Here is a 22,305-nt window from a genome sequence, read left to right as displayed (position 1 = left end):
ACAGCAGCTTTAAAAGATGACCCAAGTTTAACTTTTACCTCTTTTACAACTCATTTCAAAAGGGACATTTTTTCACTCATCAATGTGCTAAGATCTTACATCTTTTGTCAGAAAACGCTTAAAAGTGAAATCTTTGAACACAGATTTTACATCTTTGGTCGTTTTTGTGCAAACGTCTTTCATCATTCTGCTCTGATCAGCGGTCTGAGAACAATGATGAGTAGATCATCAAAGTTTTCTCATCATTGTTCTATATGGCAAAACAGTGGCGGTCTTCACACTTTTTGCTAACATCAGTGAGCAGTAAGATCTTAGAACAAAGATGAGTTAAAAAACGATAATCTTTGAAGAAAGATGTAAGATCTTAGTGCTAAAAAACGGGCCTAAAGACTTTAACGTACAAAAATCTCAAAACTTCAAAAAGATAACGATATTTTAAAATCAGGCGCACAAAAAGGATTTTTTTTTCAATTCCTTACACACTGAAAACCCTGCAGAGGGGGGGGGGCAATTAAAAAAAAATAGATGAAGAACTTGGAAACACACTTAAGTGACTTTGAAAGGAGTTTTTTACACATCAAGTATCTAACAATTGCAGTTTATTGGAGATTTCAAACTAAGTGCGCAGAGAAAGGAGGATGGCACTCATCCCCACTATCACCAGATTTTAACAATCTCCTCGGTAATTTTCTTGGTGTTCACACAAATCGCCGGTTTTCGGGCGTTTTTTGTATTTAGGTGACGGCACTAGACTTCAAAGTTCAAACCGGTGCTAGGTCGACTCTTAGCTGAGCTTACAGAGTCACGTCGCTGACCCCTGTCCCAACAAATGAATATCAGTAATTGATATATATGGAGGGTTTCGAAGCCGTTATCGATTTAAACGAAATGTTTCAATAGGTATTTACAAGAAATTCATTTCTTTGTCCTTAAAAATATAAACTACAAAGGAATCTAAGCTACAATGGGGGGGGGGAGCAAGAAATTCATAGGGATAGTAGTGGGTGCATTGATCCGGGTCGCTATTGAAAGAAAAGATAGGAATACCTTAAAAGGCCTTTATTTTTTTTTAACACTACCCAAGTTATGTTTACATCTGTTGATTGACAGGTCGAATCTCCTCTTATCAATAGTTTACATGTCTCTTAAACTCTAAAACTGGTAATAGCAGTGAATGAGAGACATTAGGAATATATCATAGAAAAAACCAAGGCCGTGGAAGTGAGGATTGACTGAACTATAGAAAGATAGGTAAAAGGTAAAGGATATGGCACTAGACCTTTAAAGTCCAAACCGGCGGTGCTGATCTCCGTCTCAAGACCCTTCAGCCAGGAAGTGCAAGGGGGCTGGGGGCCAAACATCCTGTACTTTCTCACACCCTTTCTGCTTGCCTTCCCCAGATTTCTCCAGGTACCCATTTAGAACTGGGTCGACGCTGGCTGAGTTCAAAGAGTCAGGCCACTGACCCCTGTCCCAAACCAAATAATTGGCAACGCCAGGATTCGAACCCCAACCCTTCGGACAAAGAATTCCAAATCCAGCGCAAAGGAAAATTTACAAATGGATATAAACGGGTGGCATCTCGATTAATTCAGAAATATCAGATTCATTAAATGTTCAAAAATTTGTAGTTTCCATTTGGCCGGTCGAGTTCAAATTCAACACATCTAGCTTTGAATTTGTTGAAACGCCTAAAATCTTTAATTAAAATATGTCTTTCCAAGCAGGTGCACAAGAATTCATTTCGAGTGGAGAACAGGTTGGATGCAGAAACGACAGAATGGGTAAATTATAGAAGAAATCATAAGATTTTGAAAGGCGCACAGGGTCAGAGTCAAGACAAAGTGAAGTTTAGAATAAGCATTTCGGATCCCCTAAACAAATGGAATTACACGATCTCTTAAAATACAGCCACGGGCCAACTCCTTTGACATTTAAATTGTATTTATACATTAATTCAACAGGAGACCACAAGGCTTAAGTCAATTAAGTGTATTGACTCTGAAATATAAAAAGGAATTTGGAAGCTAAATTATTTGATTTGGCCTTTAAGGGGCCATAGAATGAGACCCGTTGTTTGAATTGCACGATATCAAACTAATGACCATTAATTAAAATAGCGAGTCTTTAATAGAGCAGTTCAAAGTAAGCAACAAGCCTCAGAAATTGACACTTTATTTCAGAAAAGTTAAAGTTAAGAATTTATCCCGTGTTCGGTGAACAATATTGAGTAATCCAAGTTTTTTTTTAATAACTTGTCCATTTTCAGTGCCATTTATTTTCAAAAAGAATGAATTGACACCTCAAGCTGGAGAACTTTAACTACTACTACTAACAACTCACTGCAGCACTAAGCCGCCTGAGGCCAACCCAGCAACGCACACTCCTCCTCTATCCCAATCTATTCAAACCCAGTCCCCTCTCTTTATACCCTCCCAAGAAGTTCCCAATTCCTTTAAATCTTTCCTTGCGACATCCCCCGACCTCATTCTGGGATGACCCGCTTTTCGCTTGGCCGACAAGGACAACCTTTGGCAATCTCAAATTGATAAATAACTTCTTGCTAAACGAGTTCCTTGTAACAGGCAGAATTGAACCTTCATCCCGAAAGTTTCCAGGCGCGGCTGTATCCACTACGCTGTTACAAGGAACATGCAGCTTATGTTACACGAAACATATATTGGACTGCCCAAGGAATCCCGGGCTAGCAGTAGCCTGTGTAATTTTTGTATAAGTATCAAGTTAAAATATAATTAAAAACTAATAAATAAACGTATAACCACAAGTTATTAAAAATACAAGCAGTCTTCTAAAACATTAATGAATATTCATAAAGCATTCACCAAAATACAGCTTAATTTTTTCAGTCACATACAGTGAAAAAAAAAAAAAACAAGACAAAAAACACGAACACACAAATAGAATTAATCGAAGAAGCACTCATTAATACGTTATTAAGTCTGCGGGTAATTTGGATTGTCTGCCTAAGACTCCAATAATAGTTATCTTGGCGACCTTCCTGATTGGACTTCCATTGCAATTAAAAATACAGAATTCTGTAAAAGGACTACCCAAACTGCAGGCCAAGAGGCAAATCTGACCCTTAAAGCGTTTACACTGTACATGTATTTGTATGAGCACGATTTTTTGATAACTTGAAAAATTGAACTAAAATGGAAGGAAGAGATTGCAAAATTCAATTTGGTGCTGAACCGTCGAAATCGTCTTGCCCATGCAGGAATTTGGTAAGTCTACTAGAAAACAAATCAAACCAAGATCGGTTATGTTTTCAAAGGTACTCTGCTTAAGATATTAAACATATACACATTCCAAATCATAGTTGAGAGCATTTTCCATCAAAGTCTAAGCCATACACTTCGACATGACTTCCCTATTCATTTGTTGTGGCATACTTAATTTAACATTAAAAACCAGGTTCCAACTTTTTCCTTTAAGAACATTATATATAAGAGAAAAAAAGACAAAGTGAGATGAAGGAGAGAAAATAGAAGTTAATCTATTTCACGTAAAGCTAGCAAATAATACAAAAACCTTACCTCCGGTAAGAATTAATTATGGTGTAATCGTTACTTTGATTTTGTATCCCAATAAAGCCCTTAAAATATTCCTTATTGTATAATCATGTGGCTTATATAATTTTTGTAGAGCTCTTCAATTTGGTTTCAAAACCTACGGTAATACGTGTTCTAGCCATATTATTCGCGGTCTAAATTATAATGGTTGCCCCCCTCCCCGGGCAACCTAGTACAGAACGAACTCTCTTCGTTGCGAAAAAATGTTATGGAAATCAGGGACGTACGCCGGGGGGGCCTCCGGGCCCGCCCCCCCCCCGAAATCTAACAATTTTTTATTTTCCCATAATTTTCTGATTTTTCTCACAGAATAATGGGTTTGAAGGATTTGCCACCCCCCCCCCCCGAAAAAAAATCCTGCGTACGTGCCTGATGAAAATTTCGGAAGATAGCCTGACACCCAAGACTGTATCCAGGGGGATGGGGGTTAGGGGAGGGAGGTTAGGGGTTTGCCCCCCCCCCCCAAAAAAAAGAAAAAAATAATATTTGTCTGACTCGTAAAAACGTAACAAAAGTGAATATAATAAACTTTTGATGCGTTTTTTAAAGTTTTTTTGTAGCCCATCCCCCCCCAAAAAAAAACAAACCTGTATACGTTCTTGCTGATACCCTACAAAAATAGTGCTGAACTGATATGAAAACTGCACAAATGGAATCATCATAGCTGGAAACCCCATTTATGAGAATTACAATCCCCCATCTTGAGCAACAGGGAAAATCAGTGTTTCGCATGAGATGCACAGATGTCTCTCCTTTCTTTTCCTCTTTTTTTATCAGTAATGTCACCTGTGTATCATAGCATCTTAAGTATCATATATGTGGAGCTTATTTATCTAATACTGGACTTACTTTTTGGTTTTGAGCTTTGCTGAAGACATTCCAAAATCGGAGTGTTTCATCACCAGCACCAGTAACTATTGATTCACCATCCGGTGACACAGCCAGGTACAAGACGCGGTAGGAGTGTCCCGTCAACTTAGCCACAACCGATAAACTGGGATATTTCCACACAAGAATCTGATTCTGGGAATAACCATGAGTTGATACCTATAAGATGAAAGTTATATATTTTCATTGATCAGGATATAACTTCATATAGACAATCATTGCTTGCTTTTAAGTTATACATTCCAAATATTTGATATAAGGCCTGTTTCCACCGTCGAATCGTTAATAACAAATTCATGGAGACATATTAATGGGTATTTAATAGGATCTAACTTCAGTTATTTTTTGCAATAAAATGCAAACATAACTGTAAAGCACTTACGTTGTCAATGTTTAGTTATTTTTTCATTTCAGTTTCAGTTGTAGTTTTTTTTTTTTTTTTTTTTTTCGGACTCAAAATCTGTCAACAATTTTTTCCAATACTGTTACAAGTTGTTATATAATTTCCCTAACAATTGTTAGTAACGAATTTCTATTAGGGCGGCGAAAACAGACCTATTAGCTCTGATCGTCCTTTGAGGACGAAATTTCATGGTTGGCTCTTCGACTTTTTTGTCGTCGAACATGATTATAATAATTCTTAATTTTAGAGACTTTTGGTATAAATAAATGCTACATTGCTCGTTGGCCTTAAAAATAAGCGCATACCCAAATTTCAAAGTTGATTTTCTGAGAATAGTTTTTCAGGACAGAGTAATAGCGTGCTTTAAAAAGCTGTTGTTCCTTTTCAAAGGAACAGATATACGCACCAATGACCACGGGGACCAGGGCTGAATTCTTAATTATGTCAATAAGGTTTTCTAAATAGAAACCCTTATCAAAGCACCCCTCCCAACCTCATGAAAATGAGCAACAAAAAACAGATATTAAAATTTTTGATGGGTTTTTAAAGCTTTTTTGTAATGACTTTTAATGACTTTTTGGTATTTTCATTGAAAAAAAAACTCGTCATCTTTCCCTAGATTTAGAAAATAAAGCCCCCAATCCTTCTAGATTTGCAGATACTGATACCATTGGCTTAAGCTTCGACGATTCGCGATTTTGCTCGAAGTAGACGCATTCTATGGTGATGCATGAATTACTGCTAAATTTCAATTTTGATTTTTCGATTCCAAACACAATACTTAAACATCAATTTCCGTATCAATTATCAATTACTATATAACCAAGTGACTCTAAGATCGAATGAGCTTTTTGCATTGAATATCTTTTGATTTTGGGCGACGGATTTACATTTCACTTTCACAATGAATCAAGAACAGGGAGAAAAAAAAAATACAAACAGTGATTTGATTCATGCCAAAATCCTTTTAGTAGTCAACAGGAACTTTTTGAATAGTGAACATCGGTTGCACAATTTGCCGGACGACAATTTGTTTAAAAATACGCGAAAACGTAGGAAAAGAGAAAATTTCTTATTCCCAGATTTTCCATAGTTGTTACTTCTTTACAAATGAAATTTTCACAGTCTGATTTGAGTTTGATTATTCATTTTCGAATAGACAAAATTATAAAAGAAACCCAATTCAGGAAATTTATTCAGAATCAATTTTTGCTTTTCTTGGTCGATTTCACGCAACGCCAAAGATATTTTAAAACAATGAGTAATTGAAGCCATGAAAATTGTTTGATAACTTCTGCCTAAGAGAAACAGAACAAGAATATTAAAGACGGTAGAAAATGATATTTTACAGGAGTTTGTCTGGAAAATACACTAACCGCAAAGCAAGCCTGAGAACTATGAAAACCACAAATTGTTTGGTTTACCGCAAGAAACGAAACATAAGAGGAAGTAAGTCATTTTGATTCTAGTTGCGTTCTCAGTAATAGTAAAAAAAGGCAAAAAGATCCATTATTTTTAATTCTAGAAGAGTTGAATAGCTGGGAAATTTGCTGTCGGAGAACATGTTGATAAAATGTCTGCAGACAGGGGGCCAATTCACGAAATGTAAGAGAGGAGTGAATTTTTCATATCTAGCAAGGACAACTTTATAGTTTTTTCGATTTTTTTTGTATTTTCAAAGTCTAGTTGGGGGATCTAAGGGGCAATTGCCCCCCCCCCACAACCTGACATGCCTGCTGTAAAATACATGAAGAAATGAGAGACAAAAAAATAATTATTTTTTTTACACTTCGAGTCAGATTATGTAAATACTAGTCTTAAACATAATGTTTCTAGATTCCCCAAGCATGCGTTACCAATAAACATATACGATTGAAAGGATCGATGGATATTTCTTTTGCAAGAAAGTAGAAATCTGCTTTGGGGATTGGGAGAGGGAAGTTGGTCGAAAAAAAAATATCTATGCAAATTATGAGAAAAATTACGAAATTTCGGTGAGCAAGGTCCCTAGCGTTCTCCCTCTTTGTACTTGCCAGCAGTCGGCATTACGATTGTTAGTATGACCTTACTGAGGTTGTTAACCACCGTCGTATGTTTCTTAGGTATCTTAATGAGCGGTTTAAGGTTCTATTGCATTTGGCCACGTCACCGACAAAAGTATCATCGTGCTACTCTGTCATCAAGTAATGATGAATTCATTTAAAAAAATACATATTCAAAAAATATGTTTTTTCTATAACTAGAATAGCTGTTATTGATTTTTGTCTGTCATCGATAAAAGGGTCATTGTTTTTATCTGTCACTACGAACAATTTTATTATTTTTATCAGTCATTGCAAAACCTGTAATGGTTTTTGTATGACATGCTTTTTTTCCACTAGATTTTGCCACTCTTCCAACACCACTTTCATACTGTCACCTATCATTCAAACCAGGAGCAAGATTTTTACGGTCCCAGGAGAATTGCACACACAACCTCTTTACACCTACAGAAGATACCATAGACAACATTTTGAACCCAAGCAAGATTAGGCCCATGAAAGCTTGCGCGAAGGGAAAATTGCGTACAAGGAACATCGTACGTATGTATCGAAAACTTTCCCATGGGAAATTATGCCAATAAATGAACGCATTCACCCAAGGGTGACATGTACATGTGTAATGCCTTAAATAATTATATCTTCCCTCAACCTTTTGTGCAAAAAAAAAAAAAAAAAAAAAAAAAAAAAAAAAAAACACCATAGGGACGAGGACCATAAAGGAAAACAAAATGAGGCCACCTATTCCAATGACAGATAAAACATGCAAACTACACTGCCTAATGTCAAATAAACTTATCAGTTGTAATGACTTAAAATAAAATTTGGCATACTGATTCTTTAAACCATTCAAACCCCCTTCCCAAGAGTTTATTTCCAGTTCAGCAGTCTGTTTGGCTTAATTTAAAATCTTCAAGAGAAAATGCCTCTATTATTACTTTTTAGCCTACTTCTAGGAAGGATTTAGCCAGGGTTTTGGTAATGACAGTGTACATACGCTTAGGTCTGGGATACTGGCAGTGGAGCTAAAACCGATTACACCTTAGCTACACGTTAGGTTAGTTCACAAACACATCCCAGGCATGGATGTAAAGTGTTGGCTCACAGACACCCATAGAAGGATCAAAGGCTTTTAAATTCACGTCCATCAACAGCAGACACTATGCAGTCCCTTGTACTTTTTAATATAATAAAATCACGAAATCACTGACTTCTATCAATTATAGGGTGGGAGATGAATATACTAGACCTAATTATCTTTCACTTGAAAATCAGAATTCAGATAGTTTCTAAGTCACCCGACAAATGCAAACGTTGTACCAAATTAGGCATAGCGTACATCTTACCGCCCACAATTGTTCTGTACCCCATCCATCATCACAGAAAGCGCAACCAAGAGACGCCCGTAATATAATCAATGACTATTATACCTTTAGTACGCCCATAATTTCGGGCGGAACCGGACACCAGGTTCACTGGTTCTAGTAAGGGTTGACCGATGACTGAATCTTATAAGTAGGCTTATAGGAAGTGCTGATGTTATCAATAAGCTGGTGTTATCAGGTGATGTTAGGACTCTTTCCCACGTTATATCTGAATTTCTATTAATTTCGCTTTATTGTCTACTTACTGAATAAACTACCAAATACGTTATTCTTACTACTCCATGAGCTCAATTAACAGACTCAATAAAAACGTTCATATGAACCATCCTCATGGAAGGCCGTATTCAGGGGGAGGGGTTTGGGGATTTGACCCCCCCCCCCCCGAAATGTTTGTCCAACTCGTAAAAACATAACAAAATGAATATAAACAAATTTTGTTCCCCTTTAGAAGTTTTTTTTGTAACACCCCCCCCCCGGAAAAGTCCAAAATTGTATTTTACCAGGAACTATATCTCAATCTGACCTTTTTTTCGTCAATAACTATTGAGCTAAAAACTTGTTCGAGGGCTAATTTGAAAGCAGATCTCAACCCCACTATCCTCGAGGTTTGCCCAAAGGATTCCCTGGAAAGATTGAAAGTAATAGCATACAAATGCACCTTCTACAGGTTTTTGCGACTCCCCCTCCACCAGGAAAAAAAATCTCAGTCTCACTTCCCTTTAGGGTCATACTTGAGCTGCAAGGACATTGAGACGTTTAGCCCCTCCTTTTTATTCTTAACCTTCTCTTAAAAGAATCAGTGTGCATTTGTTTTTTAATTTTGTCAAAACAATTTGTTTTGTGTAAACCTATGAGACAAAAGTTGATTGTGGCAAGTGGCGATGTTGTTGCAATAGCTAATTATCTCAGAAACTGACAGAAATGGAAAATTAAACGAGTAGTTACGATACTTGACAGGTTTAAATGACACTCTGTGTTGAATTTCACCTCTTTGGCCCCTTGAGGGGAGATTAAGTCCGTCCTTTTATCGTGATTCGCTGAACACCAAATTATCTAGTTCCACTATTCAAAACTGTAATGTTTTCATATTTAATTACAGTGCATATTAGCGAGGGACATACACAGATTTTGTTCAAGATACAGAGGAGGGGGGGATTTAAAGAAAGTACTAAAAAAGGCATATTATTTGAAAAATATAGGAATAATAGCTTACGATACTTAGGGGGAAGGGGTATGGCCTCCCTGCTGACGTGGCTACTTTGTCAGTAAACAATGGCAAAACTTATCTAAAAGTGTTGGCGTCAATTCACACAAATTTAAGGGGGGGATGTATTTTTCAAAATCTATCGGGACGAACATGTCGTTTTTTTTACTTTACCACGGATAATACTAAAAAAAAGGTATTTTGGCGAAATATCATCCCAATAAGGTTTTTTTTCTAAAACCCAGGAGGGTGGTCATATACCTTTCCCCAATTGTCGCCACTGTCTTTTAGTTGGAGTTGAAATAAGTTGAACATTCTTAAAAATAGAATTTTCACTATACAAAGGGTTCAAATATTATAATCATAGGAGTACCACCACCCTGTATCCTTTCTCATGTGCCTCCGGGGTCTGTCTCCAAGTAAACTAGTGTGCACAAAATTAGGTGTTTACCCGGAAGGGAGCTTAAGGCTTCAGCACATATTATAATGTACTTCTCTAGCACACACTGATAAAAGCTTCCGTCTAGTCCCCCCGCTACCCTAAATAGGCTGACACCAGAGCCGTATCCAGGATTTTTTTTTGGGGGGGGGGGGGCAAGGGGTTACAAAGAAAATTCAAAAAAAGCAAACAAAATTTGTTTATATTCATTTTTGTTACGTTTTACGAGTCAGACAAACATTTCGGGGGAGGGAGGGTCAAACCCCCCCCCCCCTGGAAGTAGAAAGGCCTTATTGACTCCCACGCGCCCCACGTGGTTTATGGTTTTGTCAGTGAGAATGAAAAAACAGTATTTTTCTCACTTGGAAAAACAGGAATTTTGTCACATTTATGTCTGTTTTCATGGATGGTTATGGATTATTTATGGTTTTTGTCAGTGAGAATTTGAAAAAACAGAAACTTTGTCACATTTATGTCTGTTTTTATGGGTTTTGTCAGTGAGAATTTGAAAAAACAGAAACTTTCTCACATTTATGTCTGTTTTTATGGTTTTTATGGTTTTTGTCAGTGAGAACTTGAAAAACAGGAATTTTGTCACATTTATGGATGGTTTTATGGATTTTGTCAGTGAGAATGGAAAAACAGGAACTTTGTCACTTTCATGGACTATAGAGTCATTAGGGAGAACACATGGTTAATGGGGTCAATGACCTAAATTTCCAAAGGTGTTGATGTTGTTGTTGTTGTAAGTGCACGCTCTAGGCAAATGTTATGAGTTTCCAGAAATTTGGAACATCTGTGCTGTCGACCTCAATTTCCCTATCGTGAATCAATAAATCCCCTTAGAAACAACAAATTAATTCCCCTTTCTTGACAGATCAATCAACCAATGACATCATCTGTCAGACTTTAAAAATTTTCACCTAGAAACGATTCTCCAGGAATAGATCCAAGTCATTAATGTCTTTGCCTCGGAAACAGTTCTACTGGTCGAACTCCAAAAGATATTAATAAACATTGCCATGGAAACAATTTTCCAAGAAACATCTTAGCGATGAATTGTTATAGCGCGGGAATCAGGTTTCTTATTAATTTGAAATGCCTCAGCGCAGAGATGCCAAAAACAAAAGGAACACGCTGAATTTACGTTTAGGCATTATTTGGGCGAAACTGTTTTAGACAGGTTATGGAATTATTTCGGCGAAACAGTTAGAGACATTTTAAAAGATGATTTAAGAGATGATTTTAGAAGAGAATTTGAGGGTAAAACTCTGTGGTCCTTATAATACTCAAGTTCCATTTGAACAATGTTGTGAGGTCCCCTACCCCAACCCCAATGGGTTGGGCCCCTCTCCCTCCATCTCCTCCCTCCTCCTCCCCTTCCCCTCCTCCCCTCCCCTTCCCTCCCCCATTTTTTATACTTTTTTTGTGCATTGAGACACAGAACGACCCCCTCCCCCCGGCCCCTCCCCCTCCAAAGGTCTGATTTTTCAAAGTTCATTTTGAATTTCCTTCGTTGAAATGCAAGAGTTGGAATGTTTCAGTAGTGTTTGGTTGTGGTTTACCTTGTCACAGTTACATTTTCTTGATTTTTCAAAGTTCATTTTGAATTTTTGTCGTTGAAATGCAAGAGTTGGAATATTTCAGTAGTGTTTGGTTGTGGTTTACCTTGTCACAGTTACATTTTCTTGATTTTTCAAAGTTCATTTTGAATTTATGTCATTTAAATGTACGAGTTGGAATATTTTAGTAGTGTTTGCTTGTTGTTTACCTTGTCACAGTTACATTCTCTTGATTTTTCAAAGTACATTTGAATTTCTTTCGTTGAAATGCAAGAGTTGGAATATTTCAGTAGTGTTTTGTTGTTGTTTACCTTGTCACAGTTACATTTTCTGGATTTTTCAAAGTTCATTTTGAATTTACTTCGTTGAAATGTAAGAGTTGGAATGTTTAAGTAGTGTTTGGTTGTGGTTTAACGTGTCACAGTTACATTTTCTTGATTTTTCAAAGTTTATTTCGAATTTCTTTCATTGAAATGAAAGAGTTGGAATATTTCAATAGTATTTGGTTGTGGTTTACCTTATCACAGTTACATTTTCTTGATTTTTAAAAGTTCATTTTGAATTTCCTTCGTTGAAATGCAAGAGTTGGAATATTTCAGTAGTGTTTGGTTGTGGTTTACCTTGTCAAACTTACATTATCTTGATTTTTCAAAGTTCATTTTGAATTTCCTTCGTTGAAATGCAAGAGTTGGAATATTTCAGTAGTGTTTGGTTGTGGTTTACCGTGTCACAGTTACATTTTCTTGATTTTTCAAAGTTTATTTCGAATTTCTTTCATTGAAATGTAAGAGTTGGAATATTTAAATAGTATTTGGTTGTGTTTTACCTTATCACAGTTACATTTTCTGGATTTTTCAAAGTTCATTTTGAATTTCATTCGTTGAAATGCAAGAGTTGGAATATTTCAGTAGTGTTTGGTTGTGGTTTACCTTGTCAAACTTACATTTTCTTGTTTTTCAAAGTTCATTTCGAATTTCTTTCGTTGAAATGCAAGAGTTGGAATATTTCAGTAGTGTTTGGTTGTGGTTTACCTTGTCACAGTTACATTTTCATGATTTTTCAAAGGTCATATTGAATTTCTTTCATTGAAACGCAGGAGCTTGAATATTTCAGTAGTGTTTTGTTGTGGTTTACCTTGTCACAGTTACATCTTATTGATTTTTCAAAGTTCATTTTGAATTTCTTTCATTTAAATGCTAGAGTTGGAATATTTCAGTAGTGTTTGGTTATGTTTTACCGTGTCACAGTTACATGTTCTTGATTTTTCAAAGTTCATTTTGAATTTCTGTCGTTGAAATGAAAGAGTTGGAATATTTCAGTAGTGTGCTGTTGTAGTTTACCCTGTCACAGTTACAGTCCCTTAATATTTCAAAGTTCATTTTGAATTTGTTTCATTGAAATGCAAGAGTTGGAATATTTCAGTAGTTTTTGGTTGTGGTTTACCTTGTCACAGTTACATTTCCTTAATTTTTCAAAGTTCATTTTGAATTTCTTTCGTTGAAATGCAAGAGTTGGAATATTTCAGTAGTGTTTCGTTGTGGTTTACCTTGTCACAGTTACATTTTCTTGATTTTTCAAAGTTCATTTTGAATTTCTTTCATTGAAATGCAAGAGTTGGAATATTTCAGTAGTGTTGGGTTGTGGTTTACCTTGTCACAGTTACATTCTCTTGATTTTTCAAAGTTCATTTTGAATTTCTTTCGTTGAAATGCAAGAGTTGGAATATTTAAGTTTTGTTTCGTTGTGGTTTACCTTGTTACAGTTACATTATCTTTATTTTTCAAAGTTCATTTTGAATTTCTTTCGTTGAAATGCAAGAGTTGGAACATTTCAATAGTGTTTGGTTGTGGTTTACCTTGTCACAGTTAGAGGTTCTTGTTTTTTCAAAGTTCATATTTATTTTCCTTCAATGCTATGCAAGCGTTGGATTATTTCAGTAGTGTTTTGTTGTGGTTTACCGTGTCACAGCTACATTTTCTTGATTTTTTAAATTTCATTTCGAATTTCTTTCGTTGAAATGCAAGAGTTGGAATATTTCAGTAGTGTTTGGTTGTGGTTTACCTTGTCACAGTTACATTATCTTGATTTTTCAAAGTTCATTTTGAATTTATTTCTTTGAAATGCAAGAGTTGTAATATTTCATTAGTGTTTGGTTGTGGTTTACCTTGTCACAGTTACATTTTCTTGATTTTTCAAAGTTTATTTTGAATTTTTTTCGTTGAAATGCAAGAGTTGGAATATTTCAGTAGTGTTTCGTTGTGGTTTACCTTGTCACAGTTACAATTTCTTGATTTTTCAAATTTCATATTGAATTTCTTTCGTTGAAATGCAAGAGTTGGAATATGTCAGTAGTGTTTGGTTGTGGTTTACCGTGTCACAGTTACATTTTCTTGATTTTTCAAAGTTCATTTTGAACTTCTTTCGTTGAAATGCAAGAGTTTGAATATTTCAGTAGTGTTTGGTTGTGGTTTACCTTGTCACAGTTACATTTTCCTGATTTTTCAAAGTTCATTTTGAATTTCTTTCATTGAAATGCAAGAGTTGGAATATTTCAGTTGTGTTTGGTTGTGGTTTACATTGTCACAGTTACATTTTCTTTATTTTTCAAAGTTAATTTTTAATTTCTTTATTTGAAATGCAAGAGTTGGAATATTTCAGTAGTGTTTGTTTGTGGTTTACCTTGTCGCGGTTAAATTTCCTTGATTTTTAAAATTTCATTTTGAATTTTTTTTCATTGAAACGAACGAGTTGGAATATTTCAGTAGTGTTTGGTTGTGGTTTACCTTGTCACAGTTACATTTTCTTGATTTTTCAAAGTTCATTTTGAATTTATTTCGTTGAAATGCAATAGTTGGAATATTTCAGCAGTGTTTGGTTGTGGTTTACCGTGTCACAGTTACATTTTCTTGATTTTTCAAAGTTCATTTGGAATTTCTTTCGTTGAAATGCAAGAGTTGGAATATTTCAGTAGTGTTTGGTTGTGGTTTACCTTGTCACAGTTACATTTTCCTGATTTTTCAAAGTTCATTTTGAATTTTTTTTCGTTGAAATGCAAGAGTTGGAATATATCAGTAGTGTTTTGTCGTGGTTTACCTTGTCACAGGTACATTATCCTGATTTTTCAAAGTTCATTTTGAATTTCTTTCGTTGAAATGCAAGAGTTGGAATATTTCAGTAGTGTTTGGTTGTGGTTTACCTTGTCACAGATACATTTTCTTGATTTTTCAAAGTTCATTTGAATTTCTTTCGTTGAAATGCAAGAGTTGGAATATTTCAGTAGTGTTTGGTTGTGGTTTACCCTCTCACAGTTACATTCTCTTGATTTTTCAAAGTTCATTTTGAATTTCTTTCGTTGAAATGCATGAGTTGGAATATTTCAGTAGTGTTTGGTTGTGGTTCACCTTGTCACAGTTACATTTTCTTGATTTTTCGAAGTTCATTTTGAACTTCTTTCGTTGAAATGCAAGAGTTGGAATATTTCAGTAGTGTTTGGTTGTGGTTTACCTTGTCATGGTTACATTTTCTTGATTTTTCAAAGTTCATTTTGAATTTCTTTCATTGAAATGCAAGAGTTGGAATATTTCAGTTGTGTTTCGTTGTGGTTTACCTTGTCACAGTTACATTTTCTTGATTTTTCAAAGTTCATTTTGAATTTCTTTCGTTGAAATGCAAGAGTTGGAATATTTCAGTAGTGTTTGGTTGTGGTTTACCTTGTCACAGTTACATTTTCTTGATTTTTCAAAGTTCATTTTTCAAAGGGGAGGAGGGGAGGGGAAGGGGAGGAGGAGGGAGGAGATGGAGGAAGAGGGGCCCAACCCATTGGGGTTGGGGTAGGGGACCTCACAACATTGTTCAAATGGAACTTGTGTATTATAAGGACCACAGAGTTTTACCCTCAAATTCTCTTCTAAAATCATCTTTTAAAATGTCTCTAACTGTTTCGCCGAAATAATTCCATAACCTGTCTAAAACAGTTTCGCCCAAATAATCCCTAAACGTAAATTCAGCGTGTTCCTTTTGTTTTTGGCATCTCTGCGCTGAGGCAATTCAAATTAATAAGAAACCTGATTCCCGCGCTAAAACAATTCATCGCTAAGATGTTTCTTGGAGAATTGTTTCCATGGCAATGTTTATTAATATCTTTTGGATTTCGACCAGTAGAACTGTTTCCGAGGCAAAGACATTAATGACTTGGATATATTTCTGGAGAATCGTTTCTAGGCGAAAATTTTTAAAGTCTGACAGATGATGTCATTGGTTGATTGATCTGTCAAGAAAGGGGAATTAATTTGTTGTTTCTAAGGGGAATTATTGATTCACGATAGGGGAATTGAGGTCGACAGCACAGATGTTCCAAATTTCTGGAAACTCATAACATTTGCCTAGAGCGTGCACTCACAACAACAACAACATCAACACCTTTGGAAATTTAGGTCATTGACCCCATTAACCACGTGTTCTCCCTAATGACTCTATAGTCCATGAAAGTGACAAAGTTCCTGTTTTTCCATTCTCACTGACAAAATCCATAAAACCATCCATAAATGTGACAAAATTCCTGTTTTTCAAATTCTCACTGACAAAAACCATAAAAACCATAAAAACAGACATAAATGTGAGAAAGTTTCTGTTTTTTCAAATTCTCACTGACAAAACCCATAAAAACAGACATAAATGTGACAAAGTTTCTGTTTTTTCAAATTCTCACTGACAAAAACCATAAATCATCCATAACCATCCATGAAAACAGACATAAATGTGACAAAATTCCTGTTTTTCCAAGTGAGAAAAATACTGTTTTTTCATTCTCACTGACAAAACCATAAACCACGTGGTGCGCGTGGGAGTCAATAAGGCCTTTCTACTCCTGGATACGGCCTTGGCTGACACCTCATCAAAACAATGGTCAGGTTATTATAATTGGTTTACACACTGTCTGTCGTAAGAGTGGACCGTAGACTCATACAAACATTCAACCCTGCCACCAATGCTTCTGCCTACGCATCCAAGCACGTATCCGGTTTCCCGTTTGTGCCTCCGGTCTAGCCTTCGTAACCGTGGCGTAAAATGAGCTACTGAAAACTTTAACTCCTTTGGATTGTGATACAAACTGGCGATGCTATGGGATCCCTACACATCCCCTTTCGTATTTATCTTTTCTTCATACACGTTCTTTGCTATCAGTTTCAATGTAAAACTGCAATTCTAAATGATAATTGCTCAGAACTTAATTGACGATATTATGTTTTGGTTTTGAACGGCCGTACTATATGAGCTTTAATCATACTGCTCAATGGACTCTGGGGAACCTCGAGAGACAACTCATCTTTACTTTTGTGAAACTTTGAATTTGATATTCAGAAAAGAGATGAGCCAAAATTAAGCAATTTTGTGACATTTCTTTTTCTCGTTGCCTGTAATTATAGAGCAACACTTGCCGATTCCATTAAATATGAATTTTAGATTAACTCTGCTACCAGCGTTTTTAGATGGGCTTGGTATAACTTGAGCACTTCATGTTCAGTACATTGTAATTACTCGGGTACGTTCTGATTTTAGCCGATAGTCAGAGTTCAGATGATTAAAATCTAAACCATTAGGAAAATCATTATTCAATCAAAAGGACAGTTATTACACACCCAATCATGGAACATACCAGAGGTATCTACGGAAAGCTTAAAATGATTTTGAAGCAGTCCTTATCCTGTATGGTAGTCCTCAGATTATCCATGCACTGTGATAGAAGCCGATATATATATATATATATATATATATATATATATATATATATATATATATATATATATATATATATATATATATATATATATATATATATATATATATATATATATATATATATATATATATATATATATATATATATATATATATATATATATATATATATATATATATATATATATCTATATATATATATATATATTGTTTTACAAGTTATCCTTCCAAAATTATTTCTTGCATAAATGTCTGCTCCAATGTTATGTCTTTTTTACTCAAATTATCGTTTGCGGGAGCAAAGCACCCCAGGCGGGGGATATAAAGACCACTTCTTGACCCCACGAAATAAAATCCTACGTTTTGTCTAGTTAGAGTGGATTTTCCAGGGCAAAAATAAGAAATATGGATCCACCCAAATCAACTCAAGGTAATTGACCAAGTTCATATTTTCTTTCGGGTCGAATAGTGTTTGATACACCGGCGGAAATTCGAGAATTCGTCTTTTGGGGGGCTGCTTTGTCTTCCGCATTCGTCAGACCAGCCAACAAACGAGTGAATTACATCTGTTAATATGTTAAGTTTTAACAAGAATTTAAATAAACCAGCTCAAGATCGATAGCCTCGAATTCTAGGCGCTTTGTAGTGCAGGGCCATAAATGAATGCCGCAACCAGCAAAATATCCACGGTAATATAAAGTGCGTTCCAGGCAAATGTTTAAATACCGATATCAGGGTTTAAGCACGTAAATAGAGGGGGCTATCACCCCCATCCTAGCTCGTTGGTTTTTCTAACCGGTTGCATAACTGAGGATCGACCTGAACAAGTAATCTAAGTCAAAATTAGGATCGAACAAATAAACCTCCCGATTTTGGAATCGGGAAGTTTACGATCGCAATTCTCCTTTGTTTACAATCCCCCTTCTCCTGTTCACCTTTGTTACACTGAAAGTGTTAACATTTAATATTCTGGAAAAGGTATTAATTTGGAACATTTTTTTTTTTTTAAGTTCCAGTCAAGTTTTAAGATCAGATTATATGCCGAATTACGCACTGTATATCGTAGGTTTGTGTACGTAAGTTTGTTTCTTTGGTCCTAAATCCTTTGGCTCACACAAAGTTAGTCGTCGGAAAACCCATTGCCTTTGCCAAGGAAACCACTGGTAGGAGCCAAACCAGGTCAGAAAAGCTTAGTTTTTAGCCTCAATCTTGTCTTTAATTTGTCTGCTTTCCTAAGTTAAAACACTCTTAGAACACACACAAACATACACACACAAAAAAGAGTAATTCATCAGAGTTTTAAGGGAATCCCGGCGACTATCATAATTATGACCGCTATTATATTTTTGGTTGAATAATAGACACAATTAACATCCCACATAATTAAAAAAACAAATTAAACTGATGCAAAACTTAATCTTTTTTAGCTACTGTACAACCAGCTTCCAACAACAGGTGCATCTTTTTAGCATATGGTGGAGAATTAACCATGTCGAATGATCAAGATAGACATATGGTGAATTAATTGACAGTATCAAAAGTTTTATCATGGCGGATATCTACTGACAATAAAGCGACTCAATTTGGGTGTATTTAAAGTCGAGGACGTCTTTAGATGAGGACAAAAGAGGTAATAATTGATGATGATGGAAATAATCTCAATGGCTATGTTCGCGTCGCACGAGCTTCTTTCACATTCAAATTCTCCAAGTACGCTCATGACGAATTTTAACAAGCCGAAGAAAAAATATATTCTTACATAAAAATCGACTCCTTTATTGACTGTATAGAGGCTGGTGGTGGAGGGACACCATTTAGGGAAGGATCAAGGAGGGCATAGCCCACCTGGAGGCACATAAAATATTCGCAAAATAAGAAAGGTTTCTTGAACTATGGGGGGGGGGAGCTCTGTGTTGTCCTGCTAAAAAAACTGATACAGGTTCTCTTTTGCCGCATTCAAGGGCCTCAAGTTCCAAAACATATCTATCCCCGTCTTTATCTTGAAAAAGTAATATTTTCAGTCCAGCTTGTCCAAAAAAGCAGTCACTACTCAATTAGACTTTCGAATCCTTTCAAATTGAAAAGTTTTTACTATTAAATGAGCCAAACGTGGTAAAGAACCATAAGTAAAGAGCTACTGTGTGTGTGTCTGTAGGCCTATGTGTGTACCAGCTTGTTTGTTGTTTTTTTTTGTTTTTTTACAGGGGAGATGGTGCCAAACTAGCAGTCGTAAAGAAGGCTCACTGGAACGTAAATTTAAACTTCTAGTGTTCTTTTTAACCACTGTATATAGATATAACATATACTATATTATTTTATTATTATTATATTATTTATATACAGTGTTTTTAACTAACAAAAGGGATTGTGCAACAATGAACGGACGATTTCCGCCATTTTGTGGCAAAAAAAGAAGAAGAAAAGGGCCAAAATGCTTAAGAGTCGAAATTCTGAGATAGAGTCAATCGATTTATAACTATCGAAAAGCAATGTACATAGCCTCTGACTTTCAGAGACATTATGACGCTCAGTTGTACATTCATTCCTAAGGAGACCTGTAGCTCATAAAATAAAGGGTTATTTAAGTCAGTTATTTTTAAGCTTAATGGACCCCTTTGAAGACTGAGAGAATCCATTTGAAGCTTCATTAATTTATGTACAGTTGTATTTAGTGAGCCATTAAAGGTGGAGGTCAGTAAATCTTTTTAGGGTGGGGAAGGGGCTACTTGATGCCTCAGAGAATGGATTTTTAGGCCAAAAATTTCTAACTTTCGGTTACAAACCTTTCAGATAAATATGAAAGGAGGGAGAAGGATTCATCTCTAGCCTCTCTTCATTCTGGAGAAAATATTTGGACTAAGTCTGCCATGGGGCGACAGTTCTCCTCTTACTGGGGAAGATTTTCTATTTGAATATATTCTGTTATTAGAGAGGGGGTCAAAATTTTCTATGAGAAATACTTCAGATTAAAATGGATAGATTTTGAAGATAATCCTGAATATGATATAAAAACCAAATTAAAAAAAAAACAAGTTCGTTCAACTGAAGGAAAAGAACAAGATTAAGACTGCCAGCCTATTTACTCGCATAAATGGGGCAGCCAAATGAGAGGAGGGTGGGGCAACTGAACCCCTAGGTTACCCCCCCCCCCCCATCTCCCATAGATTTTGAGAAATACCTTTTTTGGATATTTTTACTGAAAAATACTCGTTTTTGTGTATTTGAATTGAAAATAACAAAATTTCCTCTGATAGATTTTGAAAAATATATCCCCCCACATTTTCGTGGATTGGCGACCCTAGCTTTCAAGAATACAGTTTTCAGATCAAATACTTTTAAAAGTAATTGTTAAATAAAGCACCGGAAAATCCACACTGGTCTTGCTTATTAAGCTCTAAGATGCTTTTAGAGAGCATGTGCCAAACTTTAGCGTCACAAGCCAGAGCTTGAAGGCAGGTAATCACCCTCAAACCAGGATAATTTCTATTCATTTTAAATTTTAATCAAGGTTGTACCCAGAGGGGGGGGGGGGGTAAGGGGTTTAAACAACCCCCCAACCTCCCCCGAAAAATTTTTCCAACTCTTAGAAAGGTAACAAAAATGTATATAAACAAATTTTGATGTGTTTTAATTTTGTTTTGCGTGACCACCCCCCCCCCCGCCCTAACTAAAATCATGTATACACCCTTGGCTTTAATAGAGATCTTTACTTTCGTTTTTCATAAAACACCAACAAAAGCTTGGAACGGAGATATAAATGTTTGATAACTTTGCTACTCGTATGAGAAAGTCATTTCCACCAGACACACAGTAAAACTATGAAAGAAAACAATAAAAGAACGATGTAAAAAGAACGAATAAAAGATAAAATGGATACAAAAAAATCGCGGAATGACCATTTAAAAGCCTAAAGCTTTATAGACAAATTAATAAGGAGCCTTGCTTCCTCGAATGAAGTTTACCAACAAATTACCAAAGTCTCTGTACTTCAGTCTTTGAAAACCGTTTTGCTTTGTATAATAATAAAGAAGGGTAGGGTACTACAGTGGGACCAGAGGCAGACAAACTTGTCTCCGAAGATTGATTATAGCTACAGTAAACTTGTTTTATCAAGCTTTATTAGTTCTTAAAAATTATGAATCTTCTTTGATTACATGTTCAGCCAGACTAAGCTATCCATCATTTATACCCCATTATTCTTTTGTTTCTAACTATATTATTCCTCTTTTAGTTTATTTTATGCTATCATAGTTTTAACGATGTAGGATGGAGACAAGACCGATTAGCAGGGTTAAATGCTCCATTCATAAAGCTATACCCGCATTTGATGTTGCTATTTATTAAGCTTTATTGTGCTTATGTTATTTTTTTTTCTCCGTCTCCCCTACCTCGGTCTCAGTCACTGTAGACTGTAGCGTCTTCTTTTTCCAAACAAACACATTTGATACCGCGTGTACTGACCCTGGGAATATACGTCAGAACCTTAGTTTAGTTGCTAGCGGTCGGACAAAAAAAAAAGGTTTTTCCATAGGCTTCTCGTGATGTGTACATCAGTATCACGCGCGCAAAGGCAGAGTATGAATCTTGTGTGGTTTTAAATACGTTTCACATTTTTTTAACGGAAAGTATAGCCTTTATCGATACTGTCTGTCTACTGTCACCTCAGTGGACAAATCAGACCTAAGCCATTGCTTTCTTTTCTATAACAAACCATTTTGAACAGAAATAAATTTACTTTCAAAGTAGATAAATAGAAACTAAGAATAAAGAAATTAGAATAGAAAAAAAGAATAAATAAATAGAAAAGAAAGAACTTGCCAATTCTGAAGCATGTTTTGACCAGGCCAGATTGCATACTTGAGATCCAGTATCCACACTCTGCATGGGCTGCCCAGTTAAAGTGTTCCAAAATCGGATGTACCTATCTGCTGTTCCTCCCCCAGATGCAAGTATTCCATGGTGGTGAGGAGACCAGGCTATTGCTATACAAAGAAATACCAAAATTTGAAAAGTCCAAGCAACATTTCATAATGACTACATAGCATATATAATT

General features: G+C 35.7%; 1 protein-coding gene across 4 annotated transcripts in view; it reads right to left on the bottom strand.

Annotated features, from left to right (window-relative positions):
• The window catches only part of fzr (fizzy and cell division cycle 20 related), a 149,209-nt gene that overhangs the window by 4,011 nt on the left and 122,893 nt on the right, over positions 1 to 22,305 (bottom strand). For all 4 annotated transcript variants that reach the window (XM_089100482.1, XM_089100483.1, XM_089100484.1 and 1 more), the window contains 2 exons: positions 22,071 to 22,234; positions 4,443 to 4,640 (listed from right to left, as the gene is read on the bottom strand). In XM_089100482.1, coding sequence (XP_088956608.1) covers positions 4,443 to 4,640; positions 22,071 to 22,234 — 362 coding nt within the window. The remainder of the gene's footprint in view (positions 1 to 4,442; positions 4,641 to 22,070; positions 22,235 to 22,305) is intronic.

The sequence above is a fragment of the Artemia sp. Qi Xiang Cuo genome, chromosome 14 (assembly GCF_049724085.1).
Source record: "Artemia sp. Qi Xiang Cuo chromosome 14, ASM4972408v1, whole genome shotgun sequence".
In the NCBI taxonomy this organism is placed as follows: domain Eukaryota; kingdom Metazoa; phylum Arthropoda; class Branchiopoda; order Anostraca; family Artemiidae; genus Artemia; species Artemia sp. Qi Xiang Cuo.
This window is presented reverse-complemented; position numbering and strand designations above follow the sequence as displayed.